The 23,572-nt window shown below is 39.8% G+C and overlaps 1 protein-coding gene across 1 annotated transcript in view; it reads left to right on the forward strand.

The window, feature by feature from the left end:
• Window positions 1-3,501: 3,501 nt before the first annotated feature.
• MMRN1 (multimerin 1) overlaps window positions 3,502-23,572 on the forward strand; it is a gene marked incomplete at its 5' end in the record, with an annotated part of 39,863 nt that continues 19,792 nt past the window's right edge. Inside the window, 4 exon segments of the mRNA XM_019615107.2 lie at window positions 3,502-3,593; window positions 14,250-14,369; window positions 17,138-17,244; window positions 22,316-22,414. Coding sequence (XP_019470652.1) covers window positions 3,502-3,593; window positions 14,250-14,369; window positions 17,138-17,244; window positions 22,316-22,414 — 418 coding nt within the window.

The following is a 23,572-nucleotide window of genomic DNA, read 5'->3' on the forward strand; positions in this document are numbered from 1 at the left end:
AGGGAAAAAAAAAAAAAAACAACCATGAAACAAACGGTGAAGTAAATGGTATCACTCCCTCTACCTGATACTTCAGTGCCAACAAGTCAGCTCTTTGTCAGAGTTGAAAACATATATATTACATATTTTACAATCACTTATTACACTACATATCAGATTTACTTCTCAGAGGCTGTCCAGCTTTGCTATTCCAATCAGCATGTAAAGCAGATCTCCCAGTCTGATTTTTGTATGTGGTCAAAATCAGTCATTGTACTGAATTAGTATTTCAGTTGAGATTAGTAGATTCATACATTACAGAATAAAGGAAGCTGAGCAGTGAGTGTAGAAAATCAACCAGTTTTAATTCAAGATTATAACTCCTGTTTGAAGTATAGTTTGTATTTCAGAAAGACGTCCGATGCTCATTTAAAGACACAGGGTTATTATTTAAAGATACAGAATTTAGTTCAGATTCAATGACTCGCAGAAGGCATTGGGTAGGGAGGAACCTTAAAGATCATCTGGTTACAACCCCCCTTCTGTGGGCAGTGACACCTTTTGCTAGATCAGGTTGCCCAGGGCCCCATTCAACCTGGCCTTGAATTCTTCCAGGGATGGAAAGTAGAACCTGTGCCAGTGCTTCACCAATCTCTAAGTGAAGGATTTCCTGCTAACATTTAATCTAAATCGCCTTTCATTCACTTCAAAATTACTACCCTTTGTAAAAAAGTCTGTTCCCATCTGTATGGGAACTGTTCAGTCATGGCCTGAACCACTGATTGAGTACCTGGAGAAAGGATCTGGTCAGCCCAAGGACCACAGGTGAAGGCAATTCATCTGTGCGACCAGAGAGGATGGAGCCTGGCTTCACCTCTCTTGGGCCTCATTTAAGGACTGACTGCCAACAGGGAAGGATCTCTTTCTGGTGATCCTTTTTTGGGGAAGTTTTTTTCTGTGAGCTTAGAATCTTCTGATACACGTGAGCAATTGTTTTCTTCCTTTATAGCGCTTTTCAGTTGTGCTGGTCCTGGTGTTATTGTATCTTTGTTGTAATGCCTTTCTCGTTGTACTGAGCTATTCAATTGCTATGCTATCTTTCTTTTAATTCTTTTTCACGTATTGGAAAACCACAATGAGGTCTCCCTAGAGCCTTTTTTTCTCCAGGTTGAACAAGACTAGCTTTCTCTGCCCTTTTTCTTAAGAGAGCTGCTCCAGCCCTTTGATCTTTCTAGTGGGCCTTCTCTGGTTCTGTTCCAATGGGTTTATGTACTGCTGGTCCTGCAGGCCCCTGAGCTTCTGCTGCAGTATTGCAGGTGGTATCTCACAAGAGCAAAGAGGGAGAATCATCTCCTTCAACCTGTTGGCCATGTCATTTGATACAGCTTAGGATAGGGTTGGTTTTCTATGTTGCTAGTATAAAAAAAAAAAAAGTGAGAGGTCTCCTGAGTCATCTAGTGGATTTCAAGAGAAGTTGCTGAATTAGAAGTCTGGTCCCTTATGCAATAGGGAGAGGGACAAAGGAGAGGAAGATGTCAGAGTGCTTTTTATTCATTTTAATGATTTTTGAGTATTAAATTAAGTCTATCAACATATGTTTCCTCAACAAAACTTGGCAGAATGCTCGAGGCAATTTGAAAATGCCATGTATTTATATTTTAAAATATTTTAAATTCAGGGACTCTGTGTAGTGCTTTCAGGCTGGGATAAGTTCTAGGTTTGTTGCATTTATATATGGTATCAGTATATGAATGTTTATATGAATGCTCTTATACTACTACATTTAAAAGAACAATTGGATTGGCTGAATTATATAAAAGCAAAGGAGATTGGCTCACAGAAACACAGAATCATTCAAATTGGAAAGGGCCTCAGGAGGTTTCTAGTCCAAATTCTTGCAACAGGAGACCATAGTAGGTTACTCTGAGCCTGATTTAGTCGCATCTTTTGCTCCAGAACTCATCAGGTCAGGCCAGTGACTGCATGACCTCTCTGGGCTCTACTCCAATGCCTCGGAGGAGAACAGGTTTCTCATACTCAGTCTGAGTATTTCTTGCGTCAGTTCATTTGCTGTGACTTTCATTCTCCTGCCATCCATTGCTCTGGCTCTAATTTCTTAAAGGCATCCCTGCAGGTCCATGGTTAGGGCTGATGTTAAGTACTCCCAAGCTCTTCCTTACCCATGCCAAATAAGTCCCAGTTTCTTAGTTTCTCCTTTCAGAATACCTCCTCCAGGTGCTCATAGCACCTTTATACAACTCCCTTTGTTTAGATGTAATGGACAACATTAAATGAAAATGTGTAGAGTTTGGATTCATATTTCATTAACTGCTCTATGCAAGAACATTCGTCTCTGTATAATCTGAATGAGGCACAGCCAGCAAACCATGCGCTGGCTTTAACAGCATTTCCAGGTGCTGTTCTACTTCTTCAGCAACGCAATAATCTTGTTTTCGTGATGCAGTGATGTTCAACTGTGCTGATTCAATAGCATTTCTATTAAAAGCCAGGTAATCTAATCTACTCGTGGATAAAAATAATTTATTTTTAGATATAATACGAAAGGGGCAGAATGAAATCTCCACTCTTTGTGTCCTGACTGCCACTGCTGCTCTTTGTGTGGTTCTAGGACCATTTACAAATGCTGTTTGAAAATATATTGGCTAAAAAGCAAATGGGTTGATTGTGTACAGCTGTACTTGATGATCACCAGCTGGCTGTTTTTGTGCTATTTGTTGTTCCTGTTCAGTTAATCAAATATTCAATGGTTCAAACTAGGAATGTAGTATAGAGGGAGTTGATGCAGTCTCATAACTTCCACTCACACTCAGGAAATTATTGGTTTTGTTTTGTTTTTTGTTTTTTAATTGATGGTGTGAATTGCACTTCACTTTACATCAACATCAGATGCCACAGTGTCAAGAGGACTGGTTCAAGTCCCGTGCGAAAGTCCCGTGCAAATGCATTCAGAGTACACGGACTACCATAGAACGGCTAACTTCACCAGATAAAACACAGGGAAGAGGAAGAGAGGTAGAAAGATGAAGGCCCTGTGACCTCCGCCCTTAGCCGCAGTCTGTCCTCTTCCCTCCTCTGCGGGCAGCGGCTGCCACCTGCCGGCCCAGCATGGCAGAGCTTCTCGTTGGCTTGAACGAAAATCAGAGCCTACAACCACTGCTGAGATATTGCCTCTCATGGGTCTCTTAGCTATGCGCCGAAGGGCAGACTTCCGCAGGCTCTGTGATTTCGTTGACAGATAAGGAAGGTGCTTTTCGCTGGCAATCGTGTCATTCCGAAGCTGTGAAACCTTGCCTCATATATATGTAGTTTCCATATCATGAGGCTGATGTAAATCACTGAAGATGAGTCAGCTAAACACAGGGAAACACTGCAGTAATTCCTCCTGTGCCTTCAGAAATAGTGGTTTTTTTTTTTTTTTTAGTACAGAAAGGTGTTGTACCTAGGTAACCTGGGCACAGGACTCATTGCCACTGAGGAAATGTGTAAGCAGTTCCTACTTAAAATGGATCTGGAAAGACTCCTATCTCGCAGCCGTCTCCAACATGCACCCATTTTCTGAAGACTCAAAGCTGTTCTCCACCACATTGCTATCAGTGAGTTTTGCTGGCCTTTTTTCCTTTCATCAGCAAGGGAAAATTTCACAAGGGCTTTTGTTGTCTGGATGAAGAGACATGAGGTATGGTTTAGTGGCTTGTGGTAGCAATGGTAATGGGAGGATGGTTGGACTAGATCATCTTGTAGGTCCTTTCCAACCTTGTGATTCTATGATTCTATAACAGTTGACTTACACGGCTCTCTCCAGACTGGATATCTGTTGTACAATGTGTTTTGAGAGTTGTTAAATACAACTCTCCTGACTGAGATCAGCCTTAATGGAAAAAAAAAAAAGAATACCTGCTGCAGCTCTTTACAAAAATCTGTGTCAGAAGCCTGTGTTGCTGATCTGGAATTTATTAGTCTGGTGAGATTAAGGAGGCTTTTCTGGTTTGAGTTCCTGTTACGCAAAGCAGATGTCTTCTGTTCTGCCTTTGCATTAAAGTATCCCATAATAGTTCTTCCACCATGCTTCATCTTCTGTTTTCAAATCTACTTTTTTTTTTTTTTCTAGGCTTCAAAATTCTATTTACATTGTAAACGTATCTTAATGAGCTTAGTTCACTGGTAGTGTAAAACTAATTATGAATCACACCAGGCACTCTTTTGCAGAGAATATGTCCTCTAATTTAGCTCAAAGGTTGCTGGGCCCTTGTGAGAACCACAGGTACACAGATATCGTACTCATTCAGTGTGAGAATGAGTTAGATATTATAAGTAGAAACAATCTGTTCAAGTTGGGTTATGTTTTTTTCTTTTGTGTTTTTTTTTTTTTGGCAGATAAAAGGACCAACAAGATCAGAGGTTGAGTTCAGATTATCTTGAAAAGAAACAGTTGTCCTTACCTGTTAAGTTTGGGATTTATAGTGTTGCTTTTTCCTTGAAGGCATTTCCAAATGAGCTAATTCCAGTAGCTATTACTTTGAAATTAGCTGCTCTCTATAGTAATGATAATGAGTGGATTTACATTATCAACTTTAGGTAGTTTTCTTAACCTGGTCTTTTGTATTTCAGGGCTTTTATGTATTTTTACAGTTGTGCTTTTAACGTCTGTTTTACTTGATTTATCTTTTTGTTGATCGTATTTGCTTAGATGTGAAATGGAATGCAATTACCAAAAATACTGCAACAGTATGATTACTGCTGCTAGTCTTGATGTTCTCAATATATAGGAGACTGTATAGGGCCTCTATGCCACAACTGGAGTAGTGCTGCAAGTTGATTTTTAAAATTTAAAGCTTTTCCCCTGTTGAGTCTATCAAATTTATTTTGTGAATTTGCTCTTGACTTCCACAAAGGCGATGAGAAGATTAACTGACATTTAACCTTGAAAGTTCAGAGATGTCTTCAGGTCTTGGCAAGTATTTATTCAATAAATGTTCATCACATACATGCAAGAAGCTAGAGACAGAGGGAACAGAACAAAAAGGAAGCATCAAACTAAAGCTTTATGTTAAACAAAAAGAAATATTATCCTAATGAAAATTTTCCAAAAAAATGGTAAGGAGGTAAAATAAGATAAGAGATAAACAACATGCTTCATGTAAAAGGGATTTTTACTTTAACAATTGAATCTCACAAGTTATATGAGGGAGTACTGCAATATGACGTTGGCGGCAGAAATACTGAGGTGGTCCATCTGTTGGCCTTACTTAGCGTCTTAGATCTCAGGAATCATTTTCCAGCTGAACTGGTTCTGTCACAAATATCTTGGTAAGATCTCAGAAGTCAAAAGATAGATCTTAAGGATAGGTTCTTATGCTATTTTGCATTTGTATGATTCTTGTGTGAAGCTGTGAATCTGTGTGTTTTGATTCCCAATGTAAGCAGCCTAGAAAGACAGTGATGTCAGGGCAAGCTGTGTAATTTAAATACATATTTTCCTGGTAACGTTTTAATGTTTTAGAGTTTAACAGAATTGATCAATATGAATTGGAAGCAAGAGTTAGCAGCAAACCATGATATTGGAAGTTGAGCTTTCAGGTATGATATGCAAATATTAGTCTGGAAGTAGTTGTAAGTTCAGCAACCATGTCTTGTCACTCCTTTGTCAAGCCAATAATATGTTTCAGCATGGGAATAATGGTGTGATCCTAAGAGGTCCAGAGGAGCAACAAAGATGAAAAGGTGCTTCAGCCCTCTGATCTATAAAGATAGGCTGAGAGAGCTGGGATTGTTCAGCCTTGAGGTAAGAAGTCTCAGGCTGAGGCCATGTAGTATTTGAAGGGAGCTTGTAAACAGGAGGTACAGACTTTTTGCGCAAGCGGATACTGAAAGAACAAGGGGGAATGGTTTTAAACTAGAAGAGGGTATCTAGGCTAGGTGTTAAAAGGAAATTCTTTACTCAGAGGGTGATGAGGCACTGGCACAGGCTACCCAGAGAAGTTGTGAATAACCCATCCCTGGAGGTGTTCAAGGTGAGGTTGGATGGAACCCTGGGCAGCCTGAGCTGCTGGGTGGCAGCCCTGTCTGAAACAGAGGGGCTGGAACTGGATGATCTTTTGCAGTTTCAGAGGCACAGATGCAGATGAGAATAACCCTAATTGTTTATTGCATGTTCTCGCATCCCTTATGTATGTTCACAAGTTTTCTTTTGTAACTTTCCCACCCGCCTTTACAGGTCAAGAAAACATTCTGCAAGTACTCCTTAATGGTGCATGCAGTGCCTATCCAGTCAGAGCCATGAGTCATTCCAAGCCATGTACTCTTCCTCCAATCCGGGTTGTTACCACACAGCCATTGTGCAGCTTGCTTGACTTTGTTTTTCTTTTCTTCTGGAGGTGTCCTTGGTTCTCAGCGTTGCTTTCTCATGCTTTTTGTCTTGCTCCACAGCTTCTGCTCTGAATTGTCTTTCTTGTATTCCCACAATTCCCTCTTTTTTTGTTTGTTAGCAAGCTATTAACATAATGTAAAATAATAGCACTAATCATTAATAACATAATCATGACCATTTAGAGCGTTCTCCTTCATTTTGTGTAACACTTTGTAACGGTACTGCTGGATGCATTTAGGTTATCGTGACTCGATCAAGGCTTCAATTGTTAACACGCTGAAGGTAAGAAAAAAGGCAAGCTAAACATAGTATAATAACAAGAAATACTATTAAAACCATTAAGAAAAGAACAAGCACGCATTAGGCTCATGGCCCAAGTTTCTGCAACCTGGAAAAGAATCCCTGAAGGTCCTGTTCTGTGTGTACCTCTTGACAATTGTCTCTAATCAGGTACTTTTGTATGCTCTGATATATACTTTTTTTGAATCATCTATAAGGTTCACATAGCACATGCCTTCAAAGTCTTCATAACCATGCCTTTGGGCTAATAATAGAAAATCAATGGCCAAAAATGTTGTGTGTTGGATAGAATTGACATCAGTGGGCAAGCCTGCTAGAGTATCACTAGTGGTGTTATTTTCCAGCCAGCTAGCATCCTAACTTGGTGAGCGTGACCAAAGCTTGAGCAGTGCTGTTTCGCAATATGTTTGGGCTTGAGAGACAGGATGTCTCAAGAGCAGAAATGAGCAAACAAAGCACTCAGCAGCTCAGAGGTTCATGAGTTTTAGTTATCATATTCTTGTGAACTAGTGAACTGAAAGATCTATTGAGCAGTATTCTGGAGTTCTTTATTAAATTCATACGTTGAATCAAATTAAGATAGTATGTGCCTTTGTCTCAAGTGATATATGGCCATATATTTAAAATTCTGATCAGTGGGATGAGAAAGTTGATCATTCTATAATGCAGGGTCATCCCTTTATCTGCGATTCCCTTCCAGGTTTGGTCTGTGCAAATGAAGAAAAGGCTACTTGATAGACTAATAGCATCATAACCAAGCATTATTGATAATGAGAGGGTAAAATTATAGTAGAAGAACTATTGTCATAGATGACATCACCGGTAACCTGTTCAAATCCTGTTCAATTTGCATTTGATCTACAACTAAAAGGAAGAAGCGCACAGCAACATAGATAATGCCTAATAATTCTAATTCTTGAGGTTGCATTGGTAACACAGGAAAATCACCCACTTTTATCATACCATTACCAATGTTGTTATTGTGATACTTTCCAGTGGGCAATTGTAATCCAGCCCTTCTTTGTCATTGACTATGGCACCCGTAAGTTATCTACAATACAACAAATTGCAAAACAATACCAAGAAGTAATAAACACACAATCCCAGTCATTATGAAGGCTGGATGCTATTTTCTGCTGTGAGATGAAGCTGAATGTATTATGTTGAAATCCATGTAGGCTTAGTCCCAGTGGAAACAAGTGTATGCATGACACTGATTTATCAGTGGCAAGGGACCTTCCCAATGCTCTGTGGCCATGTTCCAAATGTTAGCCTTTGGCCATTCCTTGAGCAGTGGGGTGCCCCCAAAATTATCGTTACTTGAGTTGTATCTGTATGTTCATGATTCAGAATACTTGGCACAAGCAAAGCTTTACATAATCTTTCTTGAGGTGTGTCCCCTGTATTTCCCCTTTTTTTTTTTTTTATTAAGAGTACACTTCAATGTTTGAACATATTCAGTGATGTGCTCCCTCACTGGGAGAATGAGGACTGCCTGTAGTATGTCTGGCCACCCATTCTTGGAGGAAAATTAGATTGGCCTTGGAACTATAAGCAGGTCCATTATCTGTTTTGGTAGTATGTGGGATCCCCATAGCATCATAAGAAAATAAGCAGTGTTTATGGGCCTCGTGACTGAATTCACCTGTATGCTCTGTGGAAACATTTAAGAAGAATCTATTGCTACGTGCAAGTATTTTAGATGGCCATATTAGTGAACATGAGTGACATTGTTTGCCAGAGTTGAAGAGGTCTGTGCCATGGGGATTTGTCCCTGTTTGAGGCAAAAGGGCATTTGTCTGGCAGTCTGGTCATGTTAGAATGATGTTACCAGCTTGATTCACTGTCAGTTGGAATTGTTTTTGCAAGGCTCTCCTATTTTGATGCATGAATTGATGGGAGAGTTGCACTTGTTGAAATAATTGAGGTCTAGAAAAGGTGACTGTGACTTGATCAGCATTATGGTTGCCTCAGTTAATAGACCAGGCAATGCAGTGTGTGATGGAATAGGGTTAATAAAGTAAGGAAGAATGTGGTTAGAGGCATAATGTAAAACTCGCTTGAGCTGTGCAAAAAAGGCAGGGTTCTTAAATTTGTTAAGAGAGACCCCTCCATCGGCTGAATGATACCTGTAATGTACAAAGAGTCAGTTACTATACAGAGCTTTTGTTCTGCAAAATTTGAGATGCTTGAGCTACCACAGCAAATCATACAACTTCAGGTGATCCATCAACAATATGCACATCTGACTGCCTTCTTGTAGCAGTCGCACACCAGAGAAGCGCTGCTTGGTATGTCCTGATGGAGCCATCCATAAATACAGTAACAGCATTAGGTATTGGAACATGAGAAAGTAAAATATTTCTAGTAAACGATAGGTAACATAAATGATGCAGTAGCTGATGTCTGGGGGGATGAGTGGAAATTTTCCAGTATAGTCAGCCACAGAAGTTTGTGCAGTGAGCAAATACTCAAGCACTCAATCTAAATCTTTTTTAGTAGTGGGTATGTGGATGCAATCAGAGTCAAAAGCTCATAAAATTTGTACATGATGCCGACCTCACTGTATTAGCATTGCAAACATCTCCACTCGTGATGTAATCGTTTTTAATGTGTGTGGTAACAGTATCTGTTCAAGGATGATGAGAGGATCTTTTCTTGAGATATCCCATTGACATAACAAACTATATGGGCAGTAGGAGTTTGGTATTATAAGAGATGCTGGAAGTGATGAGCAAACGTGATGGCTGTGTCCATGTTGCACTGATGTTATTACAGAGTCTAAGCATCATAGTGCTTTTGGTGTTAATTGTCTTTTAGAGGTTAGATCTCAGCCTCTTTTGTTGGAATAGAGGGTGTACCTGTTAAGTAGTGATAACTAAGGCTGGTGGCAGACACCACATGACCAGCAGCCAGTTGTTCTTGAGCTAGCTTATGGAAATGCAACAACGTTTCCTTTGTTGAGGGCCACTGTTGTACCCAAACGGGTTGCTTTGTTTTCCAAGCTAGGGGTATAGGTTGTTGCCCATCAATGGCCTGTATTGAAAACGCATCTGCAAAATCATGCCCCACTGACCACAAAAGATCATGAGCCCACAGAGTACAGGGAAGCAGCATGTGTAAGGAGCAGTGTGAGCGATGTGATCATCAGGCTCTTCAAAAAATAAAATTCAGGCACTTTCGGCTGCTGCATGCCCCCCGACTTCTATAATAGCAGAATGAGAGTTTCTTAGTGGCCATTCAGAGGGCCATTCACTTGACTTAAGGATGGTAACATTGGCTCTGGCATCCAGGAGGCCTAATAACTGTCGCCTGTGTGTGGTAATAACGGTTTGTCTTTTGACACTTGCGTAGTCCATAGCACAACAGGTTTGTCCATGCTCTCAAATCTACCAGTCCAGTCCCTGATGCCAGGTTTGGGCATAGAATGAGAAGGGGCTAGCTGTCCTATTTTACGGCTTTTAGGAATAAAGTGGTGGGTGGAGGGGAGGGTGTCCATGCCATTATCTTCATTTCCTCAGTGTAATCAGCATCTATGACTCCCTGTAAAACAATAAGTCACATCTGTGTAACTATGTCATAATAAGAGGATGCTACAAGAGGAAGCGGCCTATTATACCCACTAGAATAAGGGTCATGGTGTTATCAGTGTTGCTGACTGGGTGGTGGCCAAGTCCACTCCCGCACTACTTGCAGTGGCTAGTCTGAGTGAGCTGACCAGGCAGTGGCTGGCTGATTTGGGACTGTATTTGTTGTCATAGCATTTGGTCTCGTACTCTTCTTGCCATTTCCCAGCAGATCAAAGGGCTGTGCAGCAACAGGGAGCTTAGATAGATGTTCTCTTGCCCAGTGTAGCCCCCTCCCACACTGGGGACAGGGTCGAGCTGGATTAGCTTACGCATTTTTATTTGCTCGCATAGGCTTTTTACAGTCCTTTTGTACGTGGCCAGGATTTCCACGATTGTAACACTTCCTTTTTTTGAGCTGTTCCTACATAGAGTTTGGATGCCAGAATGTCTGCTAACAAGGCCTTTCTGTGACTTTCCATGCCTATATCTTGACAGGCTTTAATCACGTCAATAACGGATGGATCTGCATTCTTTGAGGACTGTAAAAACTTCTGACAATCCACATTTCCTTTTTTTACTGCTAACTGCTTAAACAAAATATCCCGGGCAGCTTGATTTTCCATTTGTCTCTCTAGCATATTTTGTAAACTGTTAAGAAATTTAATGTAGGGCTTGGCAGCCCCCTGTTTAATTGATATAAATTAGGCATTAGATGAATTAGTGTCAGGTATCTGACGGATAACATGCAACACCAAAGTCTTAACTTATTCAAGGCACTGCCTATCTATCTGATAGATATAGACCTGAGGTGCTGCCTGCGCCCCTTCCCCAGGAGCTCCTCCATGCCAATAGATTAAGTTAGCTGAATTAGCTATAGTCTGGATGGTATCCTGTTCTTGGTATTCAGTCATAAACAGTGTATTGTATGGGAGACAGAATTGTTCTTAACAAGATTTTCCAATTGTAAGGGATCAGAACTGTCAGCAATAGCAACCAAAAGATTATATGTAAAGGTGGACTGAATTCCATAATCCCTCACCGAGTTCCTTAGCTCCTTCACTGCCTCATAATTGAGGGGTTCCCACAGGGGGGACTGATTTGCATGATAGACCATAGGAAAGGCTTGCAACATATCAGCATCGCCCCGTAATATTGCTTCTTTTCTGCACTGCTCTAAAGCACTGTAGTATGCTGTAGAAGAAACCACGTTTTTTCTCCCAGTCCCCTTCAAACAGTTATCAGGAGGGAACAAGTTCACTTCGTCCTTCGGATCTAGTGGACCGGGATCAGAAAGATCCTTTGTTTTCGGTCCATCCTTGACTTTAGCCAAGTTACATGCGGGTGGCAGAGGCGGAATGGCAAGAAATTGGAGGGGCGGAAGGCGGCAGCGGTCTGGAGAGCGACAGGGAAGGTGCGGAGATTGGCAGAGTCACGGCGAGGGACCGGGTGGGGGGAGGTGCGGTTGGTGGCAGAGCGGTGGGGGTTTGCGGTTTTCCATCTCCCTGGCCGGGGATGGAGTTGGAGCCGCGGATCGGGTCCGGGAAGGAGCTGCTACCCGCGCCGAGGGACAACGGTGGGGATGGGGGGGAGCGCGATGGGGAACAGACAGAAGAATTTGCCCTTTATTGTCGGGTTTGTTTGTGTGCTTCCGATATTTGGTGCCAAACAGGTAAAAGTTTAGTAGCCACTTTGTCTGTAGTAGTAGAAGCCTCTGAGTTTTGTGCCGATTTTGTACCAAAGCTCCCCATCAAAAGAAAACCCAGTTAATGGAAAGTCATGGACATTTTTGCTTATCCAGTTAAGAGAAGTAACTAATGCTGAGCTAGATACAGGTCGATTTTATCATATTCAAGTTATCTGTAATGCTTCGAGATGGCTTTGTTGCTCCTTCATTAGTGAGCTCCCCATAGCTGCCGACTGCTCACCTTCTGTCCTGCCGAGTGGTGCGGGCACGCAGGAAACGATGTCCCTGTAGTTCAGTCGGGCAGCACTGCCAGAGCAGGTTCACTCAGCCTTGGCTAGGTTTGCTCCATGCAGTGGGCGCCACTTGCAGCATCTGATGCGTGAATTTGGAGGACAATCTGAATGGTTTATTACAGGTTCTAACCTCCATCCTTCATATACATTCGCAAGTTTTCTCTTGTAACTTTACCACCCGTCTTTACATGTCAACAAAACATTCTGCAAGCACTCCTTAACGGTGCATGCAGCGCTTATCCAATCAGAGCTGTGAGTTGTTCCAAGCCATGCACTCTTTCTCCAGTCCAGGTTGTTACCACACAGCCATTGTGCAGCTTACTTTGTTTTTCTTTTCTTCTGGAGGCGTCCTTGGTTCTCAGTGTTGCCTTCTCATGTTGTTTATCTTGCCCCACAGCTTCTGCTCTGAGTTGTCTCTTTTGTATTCCCACAGTCTTTACGTTCTCTTCAAACCTAAGCCATTCTGTGATACTCTGATGGTAAACTTAGGTCATAAATATCATGTTCGTAGAATCATACAATTGCTCTGGGTTAGTAAAGACCTTTAAAAAGGAGAAGACTATTGAGTCAACAACCTAACCACACTACTGTAAGTCTAACAACCCTCTGCTAAATCATGTCCTTGAGGACCGCATCCAAATGGTTTTCAAGCACATTGAGGAATGGTGACTCAACCACTTCCATGGGGAGCCTATCCCAGTGCTTAACTGCTCTTTCTGTGAAGAAGGTTTTCCTGATATCTCACCTAAACCTCCCCAGGCACAGCTTGTGGCCAGGGCAACTTGAGGTTGTTTTTATTAATGGGTGACATCTTTTACAAGACATCTTTTTTGGCACTTAACTAGTTGGAAATTAAATATGATGAGATTCATGCAGTTCTTCATAATCAACTTGATTACTGAATTATATTATTATAGAAAACTTTAGGTTTATTACTAGAACTACGCGATTTTGTGTACTTCTGTTTAACTTTCATTTCTCTAGTCAGCTATCATCTCCTCGATGCATGTAATGTCTACTATATATTCATATGAGTTTGTGCTGATAAACTGTTTCTTTAGAAATCTAATTAGTCTTTCACTTTTCTGTTGGAATGCCTTATAAAAATCTGTAACAGGACATGTCTTCTCAATATGTGACATCTTGCTGTTTTTTCAGCTTAGCACTGGCCGAGTGACCTTGCCAAAAGCCTTTGAAATTTCTCTACTTCTGATTCAAAGAGTGCCAATAGATTTGAGACATGATTTCACTGTACAAATTCATCCTGAGCCATTATTCAAATGATAATTTCAATTAAATTCCATTTCCTTTTGTCTTCTACCACTGTATCTGTTTTTGAAATTGAATGTAAAACAGTTTGTTCCAGCCTCCTGGTACTACTTTTAAAGGAATGTAGCCTTACATTCATCTTCTCCCACTTCCTGCTCTGCAGTTGACACTTAGATTATTTCATATATGACTTCTTTCCAGGAAGAGGAGGGGAGGAAAAAGCCAGTGGCATAGCTAGGAGTAGGACTAGCACATATTATGATTGTGTATGGCTTGGGCCTCAATGTGCACTATATAACACAATTTATGTGTGCTCAACTTATTTCCAGGGGAAGAAAGGAAGTGTAAAAATATCAATTCATAAGATGAGACTTGTTGGTGATTAAAAGCTGTGTTAAACAATCCTTTGACTTCTGGAGAGAGTTTCTATGATCGGAAATGCAGGGTTATTTTAGTATGTATGATTACTGTAGGCTAGAAAGACTTCATTGTATTTGGTACTACTTAAACATTTACCAAGAAAAAAATCAGCTATACCTAAATAAATTTAGAGGTTTAGAAATAACTGCTTGTTCTCTTTATTGTTAATGGATAGCTGAAGCAGAAAGAGTAAGTAACTTGCCCAAAACTAAACTGGCAATCTGAGGGAAGTTTTGTTTCCAACTTAATCCTATCCTTAACTGATATTCCTGTGAAGTAGCATATCTCATTATGTTGTGCAAAATGTTGTTTGTATTTTAATTCTGTCTCTTTTCTATCTCTTACAGAAACTGGTGTGCTTATACCCATACAAGGCTTTTACCAACAGTTGTAGTGGACAACCTGGAAACCTTGTCATCAGGCAGAGCAAAGCCTTGCACTTGGCTTTTTGGATCCTGTGCTCAGAGGTGTGTACAACTAGGAGGAAACAATACTCGAATGGTCACCAGGTGTATAATGAAATGCAATCGTAACTTCAGAAAACAAACAAGCAAAATAACATTGAGGGAGCAAATTAGCATGTTTACATATGTCATTGCTGACCTCCTAGCAAGTATAAAAAAAACTGCGATTGGAACTGTCCTTCAGTTTCACCATACACATTTGGCATACCCTGACTCTGGCATCCTCTGATCTCTAATGAATGTTTCTTCCAAATTACTTCAAGAGAAACTGCAAGTATTTAAAGCTTGTGTGAGAAAGAAAATCCTTCTTGTGCAGTTTTCCAAGCTTGTGTGTTGTGTTGCTGGGGCAGAAGGCTTTCTCTGAATGGTGTAAATATTTTTATCTCTTCTGGATTCTTATTTGTGTCACAGCTATGTTGGCAAGGCAGCAAAACGTAGAGAAGTTATTGGCCTGGATACAATTTGTTAATGGCAACTCTGAACATACTTAGATTGTCCTTTGTGATTTCACTGTTTGTGTTCTCCAAACGTAAGATTTTAATAGTAACTGAAATCGGATTTTAATACATGGGACTGGAGAATGGCAGCTTGAAACAGAACTAGCAAAACAAAGATTATAAAATGTTTCTCCCTTGTGAAATTTCAGAAGTCTCACACAAGTCAGCTTCTTCTGAGAATTGTCCTCTAGATGGTAGGGCAGAGCACACTTAAACTTTGAGGTGAAACCTGAAACAGAAATATCCTTAGGATGAGGAGAGAGAGTAAAATATAATAAATTGTATCTCAAAATAGTGGGATAAGCCCTGGGGTTGCAGTGTTGGCTGCTTTTTTTCTTATTCAATCTGGTGGATTTGCAATAATGCTTTTTTTTTTTTTACATATTTTTAAAATTTTAATTATCTCCTTGGGCTGCTCTTGTTATTTAGTTTGCTATATATACCTCTGGGGCTTGTCTACATGGAAAGCTATTTCTGCAATATCTCTTCCTGATTAACTCCTTTCATGGACACTTTATTTTTATGAGTACTTTCAGGAATTGGTTATGTCAATACAGAAGAAGGCAGTTTAATCGCAAAGTAAGAGCGCATATACAGTGAAATAATTGAGAAGACCAAGCTGGATTTCAGTTCACCTTGATATTTAGTAAGTTCTCAATATGGACAAGTTATTTTCTCAGAGGCCAAGTGCTTCAGGGACATGCGCAAATCTGCTATACATTTTATTACGCAGTATTGCATTCCTTATGAAAGGTTGACAAGATTAACTACTGTGTAAAACAAGGTTATTTATATATTTTTAAATTCTTTAGGAGTGTATTTTTTGGTCTGACAGTTTTCAAACTTCACCCCTTTCTGGAGTGATTTTGACAGGGATTATGTGTTCAGAAGGCTTCTTTGCATTTTCTGAGAGAAATTGTTTTCGTGATAGCATTTAGCAACTAGCAGAACTATTTGAAATTCTTCTTTTCTCAAACATTATATTTAAGAGAAGCAAATAGACATACTTAAACTCGTTTCTTCAGTATGCTCTTTTGCTGCATATTCATTCTAAACTGACAACTTCAAAAAGCTGTAAGAAGTGATGGGGTAGTTGGGACATACAGAATGTTTTGGAACAGAAACAAAATGGCTGCTGATTCTGCAGTTACCTACTTTAACTGTAAGAACTGAGGTATCACAATTGCATAGCTATACCCTACTTGCTTCAAACTACAGGCTGGAAATTTTAGTGTTTTATCAGATTTGTCTACATCTATAATCTTGTTCAAATTAGTCCATAGAATCATAGAACGGTTTGGGTCTGTAAAGGTTGAGGGACCTGTAAAGAACATGTAGTTCCCACACCTTGCTATAGGCAGTGAACCTTGCCTAGATGAGGTTGCTCACGACCCCATCCAACCTGGCCTTGAAAGCTTCCAGGGAGGAGGCATCCACAACCTCACTGGGCAACCTGTACAAGTGTCTCACCATCCTCACAGTAAAGAATTTCTTCATGATATCTAGTCCAAATCTACCCTCTTCCAGTTTGAAGACCTTTTCCCTCAGTCCATCCCCAGCTATCCTGTAGACCCCATTCAGGTACAGAAGGCTGCTATAAGGAGCCCCAGAACTTTCTTGAGGTTGAAAAGCCCCAGGTCCCTCAGCCTATTCCTGTAGGGGAGGTGCTCCAGCCCTCTGGTCATTCTTGTGGCCCTCCTCTGGACCCACTCCAACAGCTTTATGTCTGTCTTGCTGGACACAGTACTCCAGGTGATGTCTCATGAGAGCAGAGGGGCAGAATCGCTACCTTTGACCTGCTGATCACAATTCTCATAATACGACCCAGAATATGAGTTGAATCAGAAACAAGAGGCTTCCAATATGTACTTAATATGGTCTGGTATAGCATAAATTCATCAGAAATGCTTCTTGTTATTGATTTCAAAGGAAATGTGATTCCATAGTCGTATAGTTGAATCACTCTGCCTAGCTTTGTAGTTATTAATCATAATAACAGTTAATAATATTGAATTCCTGGATGGTATATTCAAGGAAGAAACCTGACAGCACTAAACAGGTCTTAAAGGAAAGTGTTGTCTATTCAGATTAACTGGAGGTTGCAGTACTGACACTCTGATTGCTGTTGAAACATCAGCTCCTAGCTAGGCTTCACTTTCAGTTTCAAGTAGTTAATGAGAGGACATGCGTGCGCACACACACAGAACAGAATGTAGGATCCTACATCTTCTTTACCATTACACAAAACAGTTTTAAAATAGTTTTGTTTTGCAGTTCCCAGACAAGAAGACACCAAGCCTATAGGATTGAACATAAAATAGTAACATCGCTGGAGTGGAGGTGTTGTCCTGGATACAGTGGGCAAAATTGCCAACCAAAAGGTGGGTGAGAGATGCAGTGATTTGAAACCCATTAACTTCAACAAAAGAAAGCAATACAATCTTACTTTTAAGTAAATGGCTATGCTAAAAATCAATGCGGTTCTTTTTCTTAATTCAAAGCCAGGAAAAATACATGGTAGGCTAAAATGTTTTGGAATGTTGACTCTTCCCTGTATGTGAGCTTCCAGAGCAGCTTAAGCAAAATGTCTTTTCCTTTCTTGCTCTCTAAAACTCATAGCATCTTCAGCCTAATTCCATTTTGCTCAAATACGAGGTTGAACTCAGGGCTTCTCTACTTTTGACCTTTCAGTTATTGAGTTCTGCAGTGCTGGAATATTAAATCCAGGTCCTCCCTTGAATGTTTTCTATAAAATTCATCTGCAGCACTGTCACACTTCTGGCTTTTAGTTGGTCTCTAACAATATATTTCACACATTCAATAAAATGATGTGCTAACTTTTGTTTTCCTCTAAATTGAATAGGAAACTTGTTGTTCAGTTCACTGGTGACTGAATTTTACTTGATACTGTGCAATACACGTACAACTTTGTCTTTTTTTGATAGAACAGCTCTGCCCTGGTGATCAAACAGACTTTAATATACCATAGTTTAACGTCTGTGTAATAGCTATTTCTTTGCTACTAGCCTTTTAAAAAGCTGCCCTTGAAAAATAAGATTCGGCATCAGCATACATATTTTAAATGAATGAATATTACGAGCAAGGCCATTACATGTGATAGGGAGTTCAATCAGCAGTGGTAAAGAAGGGGCTGATTAAAAATTAATGTAGAGAAATGAAGAGAAATCACTGTTGTTCACATCCAGGAGGGAATTTCAGTGCTGAAAGAGCCAGAATCTCAACAGGCACCAAATTCTCTTCTGTGCAGCTGAGCGTAGAGTCAGATATTGACACAGGATACAGCCAGTTAGCAAGGCTGTCCAGTGAGCATGGATAAGATTTCTTTAAAAGCTTGCTGTTTAAAAAAAAAAAAGGAAACATTAGCAAAAATAGGTAATTAAAGGGGTGGAGTACAGTGGATAAAATTGAAAAGACATCAAAACAACATGGGAGCTCTGACCAGGAAAAAAGCTATTAACTCAAACAGTAGTGGCATCTGTGTAAATGAGAATACAGGAATATGTTGTCAAATGTTAAAGGAGTAGGTTTGAAATTACATCTCCTGGGTTCTATTCTCAAAGCTCTTCTGACTTGCTGAATAATTTGGGGAAGCCGCTTATAATCTGCATATCCAAGCTTACTCATCTAGAGAAATGAGATGGCACTTATCTCACAAGGGCTTCGGGATATTTAATTAACGCTTTTAGAAGTGCTTAAAGAGACACAGATTAAAGGTGTTGTGTCTGAAGTGCTTCTTTTCCCTGTTTCTGGAATGCCTCTTTGCATGAGGAGCAGACCACCAGCATAGGCCCTGCCTGTATTACTCAGTTCCCATGAAAGGGCATCAGCTACTGAACTTGAACAATTGCGAGCCTGATAGCTTTGTCTTCACGCTCTGTTTCTACAGAGGCAGGGAGAGAGACATTATAAAATCAGACAGTGACTGCTCAGAATTCTTGAAACCTCCCATTGGTCCCTCTGCACTCGATCTATTTAACAACATGACCATCTAATGAAGGATTTCTGTGCTGAGGAGACATAATGATCTGTCTGACAGTCGAGGCAGGAGAACTCGTCTCCATGTGACAGCTATTCCTAGACACTGGCAAACTCTTCTTGGTAGTCGCTTCGCGACTGACTGGTTACAGGTACTCTGTAGGTAATGAAGTAGTGAGTGATAAGAAGAGCTGTTGGAAAGGTGTTTATATCACTATTTCTTCCTCCCATTTGGCAAGAACACATTACTGAAGTGAACAAGACACATACCCAATTCTACCATGGACCACGTACTTTTACAAGAACTACTTCTTTTAATAAATAAAAACAGGCTTCCTTTTATTTTAAGTCTTGTGGAACAACACAGCATGGACAAACCAACAAGCAAGAATGCTAATAAGAAAGGCGTTGTCAGCTATGAGTTGCACAGTTTGTGAAATATTATTACTAAGCACAGCTTTATTTCAGCTTTTTATCCTCAAGCTGGAGAAAACAGCACATGCATACCAATGTTTTGGGGTGTGAGGTACATTGGAGTTCATTCATGGACATAAGGTTTATGAACACTGTGTAATGTATCAGCTTTGCTGTGGGGTGAGGTAATGTGCAGTAATTTATTTCCACCTAACCTAGCTGTGGCTTAGAGCAGAGAGCTTGTTCTTTAAATGGTTGACAGTATTGTAGCCATTGTTAGAATTAAATTCTCTTGCTTGGTAGTGATGTCATTTCTCCAGCAGATGGCTGTAAAACGTTCTGCACACGAGCAAGTGCTGTCCTCAGCATGGGGTGAGCTGAAGACTCAAAGGTAGCAATTAATCTTCAGGCACAGGAGTGCCCAGAGAGGGAATATGGGGAAGCTACGTAACTCTCCAGAGGGGTTCCTATTAAGTCACTCCTGACTAATCAAAGATATATTGAGAGGAAAAGATTCAATTTTCATAATTTTAATTTTCCCTGAAATTATTTTGCATGCTGTGTTTAAAAATACATGTGACAATAAATTATACATTTAGGCTGATACATTCAATGTTAGGAGCCTAGTGTTAGATTCCGATGTGCTTTAGCTTATACTGGTGACTGCTGAACACCCTGAAGCTCCTGGAGGAACCAGAGGAGCTCCTCATCACTCAGCCTTCTGAAATGCTGCCTTTAAGTTTTTTTTTTCTTTTTTATTAGTGTTTCTTATTTGAAATTACACCTATAGGGCAGATATGGAAGTCTATTTTTTGTTTTGTATTTTGTCATTTTAGCTTTAACTGAGCATAGCATATCCCATTTCAAGTTATTTAATGGTTATTTTTAACTTAAGGATATGCGTATTGGTGTTTTAGTCTGGTGCTTCTGTCTCATCTGCTGCTTTTTGGCATCTGGAATGGGGATCTCAGCTGGGGGAACAATGAACACGATAGGCTTTTGTCAGAGTTGTTCCTTTGGAAAACGTCTGAGCCACTGGAGAAAAATGATGTGAAAGGAGCTATATTGCCAGTGACTGTTCTGAGTTTGTTTAGCAAATGACATTCCTGATGCTAAGGCTGTCTGACCAGCATATTTTCTAGACAATGATGACATTTCATAACTGTACAACATGCGGTATTCTCTCTGTCGTGTTGTTCAGTTGTGTTTATGTGTGTGAATCGCTGGTTACGGTCTATGCTGCAGTTAGAAGTGTGGAGGTTTGCTCCGTTACTGGTTTCCTCCAACAGTGTTATCTGTGTCCTGGGTTTTACAGGGATTAGGTTATCTGAGCAGTTCAAAGCATTAGTAAACAAGCATGCAGCAATAAATACATACCCTTGATGCTCTTAAAGCAAATAAAACTAACTGTAAGGGCTTGGGTATTTTGCAATGTATAGCTGTGAATGAGGCACTTGATTTAATGGGTAAGATAGAAGATAAGATAGATAATATAAAAAAAAATACTGGTGTCTGGTAGCAGTGGTGGTGAATATATTTAGAGCAACAGAAGCATCAGTAAATGAAAGAATAAAAGGACATTGATCAGCTGGTCTTCATCACAGTCAAGTAATTGACTCCCTTGTCATAGATTATATCATCACGTCAGCAACTGATAACTGATGTGTAATGAATTGGGCAAAATGCAAGCAGTTGACTCCTGTCAATAACCGTGCCATAGAAAGCAAACAGAAGCTATTGAAATTGTAGCTGAGGATTTTATACTTACTTTCAGACAATTTCAGTAGTTTCTATGAAATTTTCAGTCATTATTATTTTCCTTGATGAGTCTCTGTTCTAATTGTTACTTTCTCCCCTCATTTCCAACCTCAAGCACATTATCCTTCAGTGTAATAATCCATTGATCCTTTTGCACACTGCCAAGAGGCTGATGGGACTTCGAGAATTTTTGGATTCAGCTTTTAATTCTGTTTCCTGAAACTCATATTATGGCCAGGCTAGGTTTTAATACATGAACTGGAGGATAATGTCACCATACCCAACTTCTGCTTCGATCATAATAAAAGTAGGAAATTATATCTGCGGCATTCCTCAGATGTGCTCCAACTGGAACAGCAGCCACTTCAAAATGCATTTTGAACAGGCATATAAAAATTGGTATGAATTTATAACAGGAAGTTTACAACCTACTATGTACGTATCATTATTTTCTCCACTTCAACGAAAGGGATCTGACACCGTTAAGCTTAATGGCTAGAGAAGTGAGTAATGAAAATGTAAATCTCATTTTATTTCTTAGGTCCAGCAGTTGTTGCTCATATTGTTGGGGAGAAGGCAGTTCACTTTCCTAGACCTCAGTTTTCTCAACAGTAATACTAAAAAAAAACAGAAAAAAAAAAAAATTAAGTCCAACTTCTTAAAAAGTGTTCTTTGATCATTGAATTGAGATGTAAAATAAGAACAGAAAATCTTGTCTGCCATGACCAGAGAAAATATTAACAAACCCACAACCTTCCTAAACTTCAATGTATGTATCTGTCACATATCTAAGATTATATTTAGTAGAGTCTGGAATTAGATTACATTTTCTAATTGTTTTCATTTTTCAGGTACTGCAATGCCATTGTATTTATTGAGTAGCATGTAGTAGATTTGAAGAGTTATGTAATTTGAAAAAAAAAAAACAACAAAACATCAATTATTGCTGACTTTTTTTGTATTGTCTTTGCATTTCTGTTTCATATTGATGTAAAGTCTTCATCTAGAATTTTTACCTCTGTATACTCCCATGTTCTGTTCATTCTAGTTTCAACCTTTTAGTACTAACACCAACTCTCACAAATCTCAGGAAGCCATTTATAAAACTATTCACTATATTCATCCAGATGTAGTCCTGCATTCTGTTATAAAGGCTAATCTGCAATTATTTCTGGGTTTCGTATATTTGGTATATGACACAGAGGGAAAGTAATTTATTCTGAATACTGATTTATTCATGTTCAGCGTTTCACTTGCTTCCTTGACTTTTTGTCCATCTCTTAGCTCAAGAACGTCAATCATTTCTGCACAGCACTCAGGCTGAAAGCAGCAGAAGTCTCAATGAAAGGACACCAGGAGCTACACAGGAGCCTAGTGGGCCAGGTCAGCTGTTACAGATGATTTCATCTTCGAACACTTTACTCTTCCTAACATTACCAGAGAATGATGATTGGCTTAATAAAAAAAAAAAAAGTGAAGTGAACTTAGCATGATTAAGCTAAGAACATTTGTAAAACTTGTTCAAATAAATATTTAAACTACTGCATTACTAAGTTAAATTAAGTAGTAGAAAAACAAACAAAAAGCAGCACTGAATTGTAAGAGAAAATATAGTGATGTACAGTGTTTTCATCAGTCATATGATTGGCCTTTAGGGGAACCAAATAATAAAATGTTATCAGATCAGTGTGCTCCAATTGCCAGTATACTGCACTGATATTGAGATAGTCATGCGTGCTTAACAGTGTGTCAGAATGCAGACTGCCACATGGCTTTAAGGAGACAGAACATGTGTATGTGCTTATGGCCACATATGTGCTTTACTTCAAATAATAAAGACAAAAATCACAAAGAATAGGCAGGAGAAGGGATGTATGTGAATATAGTGCTGAGATAAGGATAAGTAGTTTCAAATGGGAGTTGGAAAGGAGAAGATTCTTGCACCTTGGTGATATTGTGTGAATAACCAACTTTCCCAGTGCTGGAAGGAGGAAGATGCTGTCTAGTAAGGCAGCCAGGACTCCTATGAAGAAATGAGCCTGATCAATGAAACGTGAAGCAGGGCCGCTTATTTTAGTAGTAATCCTAGGCTAAAAATAACTCTAAAACTAAAATCTCAAACTTCCATGTTAATTTTTTTCAGTGTGGTTTTTTTTCTTTTCTTTTAAATCAAATTGGATCAGTTTGGAATTGGAATCTAGTCTGGTTGCCAACCCTGAAAATAAAACCTGGGACCAGGATTATCTGTCTGCCCTGGTCTGTCATTCTACCACCTGCTGTCAGGACTAAAAGCCAGATTGTGTTTCCAGCTACTGCAGTGCCATTGTGCCATTTATAAACCACATTTCCAGGTTCACTTGTGCAGCTTGACTACTCCCTGCAGCAGGAACCAAGAGAAATGTAACTGCAGAAACTGTTGTGTCCTGCAGATTATCATTCAATTATCTATTTTGATGGATGGAGATGAGTCACTAAAGTTCACTTCCTCTCAGTGACAATTCAACCAGGAGCAGAAGTGTATAGACCTATCTGTTTGCCCAT

Source organism: Meleagris gallopavo, chromosome 4 (genome assembly GCF_000146605.3).
Source record: "Meleagris gallopavo isolate NT-WF06-2002-E0010 breed Aviagen turkey brand Nicholas breeding stock chromosome 4, Turkey_5.1, whole genome shotgun sequence".
Taxonomy (NCBI): Eukaryota; Metazoa; Chordata; class Aves; order Galliformes; family Phasianidae; genus Meleagris; species Meleagris gallopavo.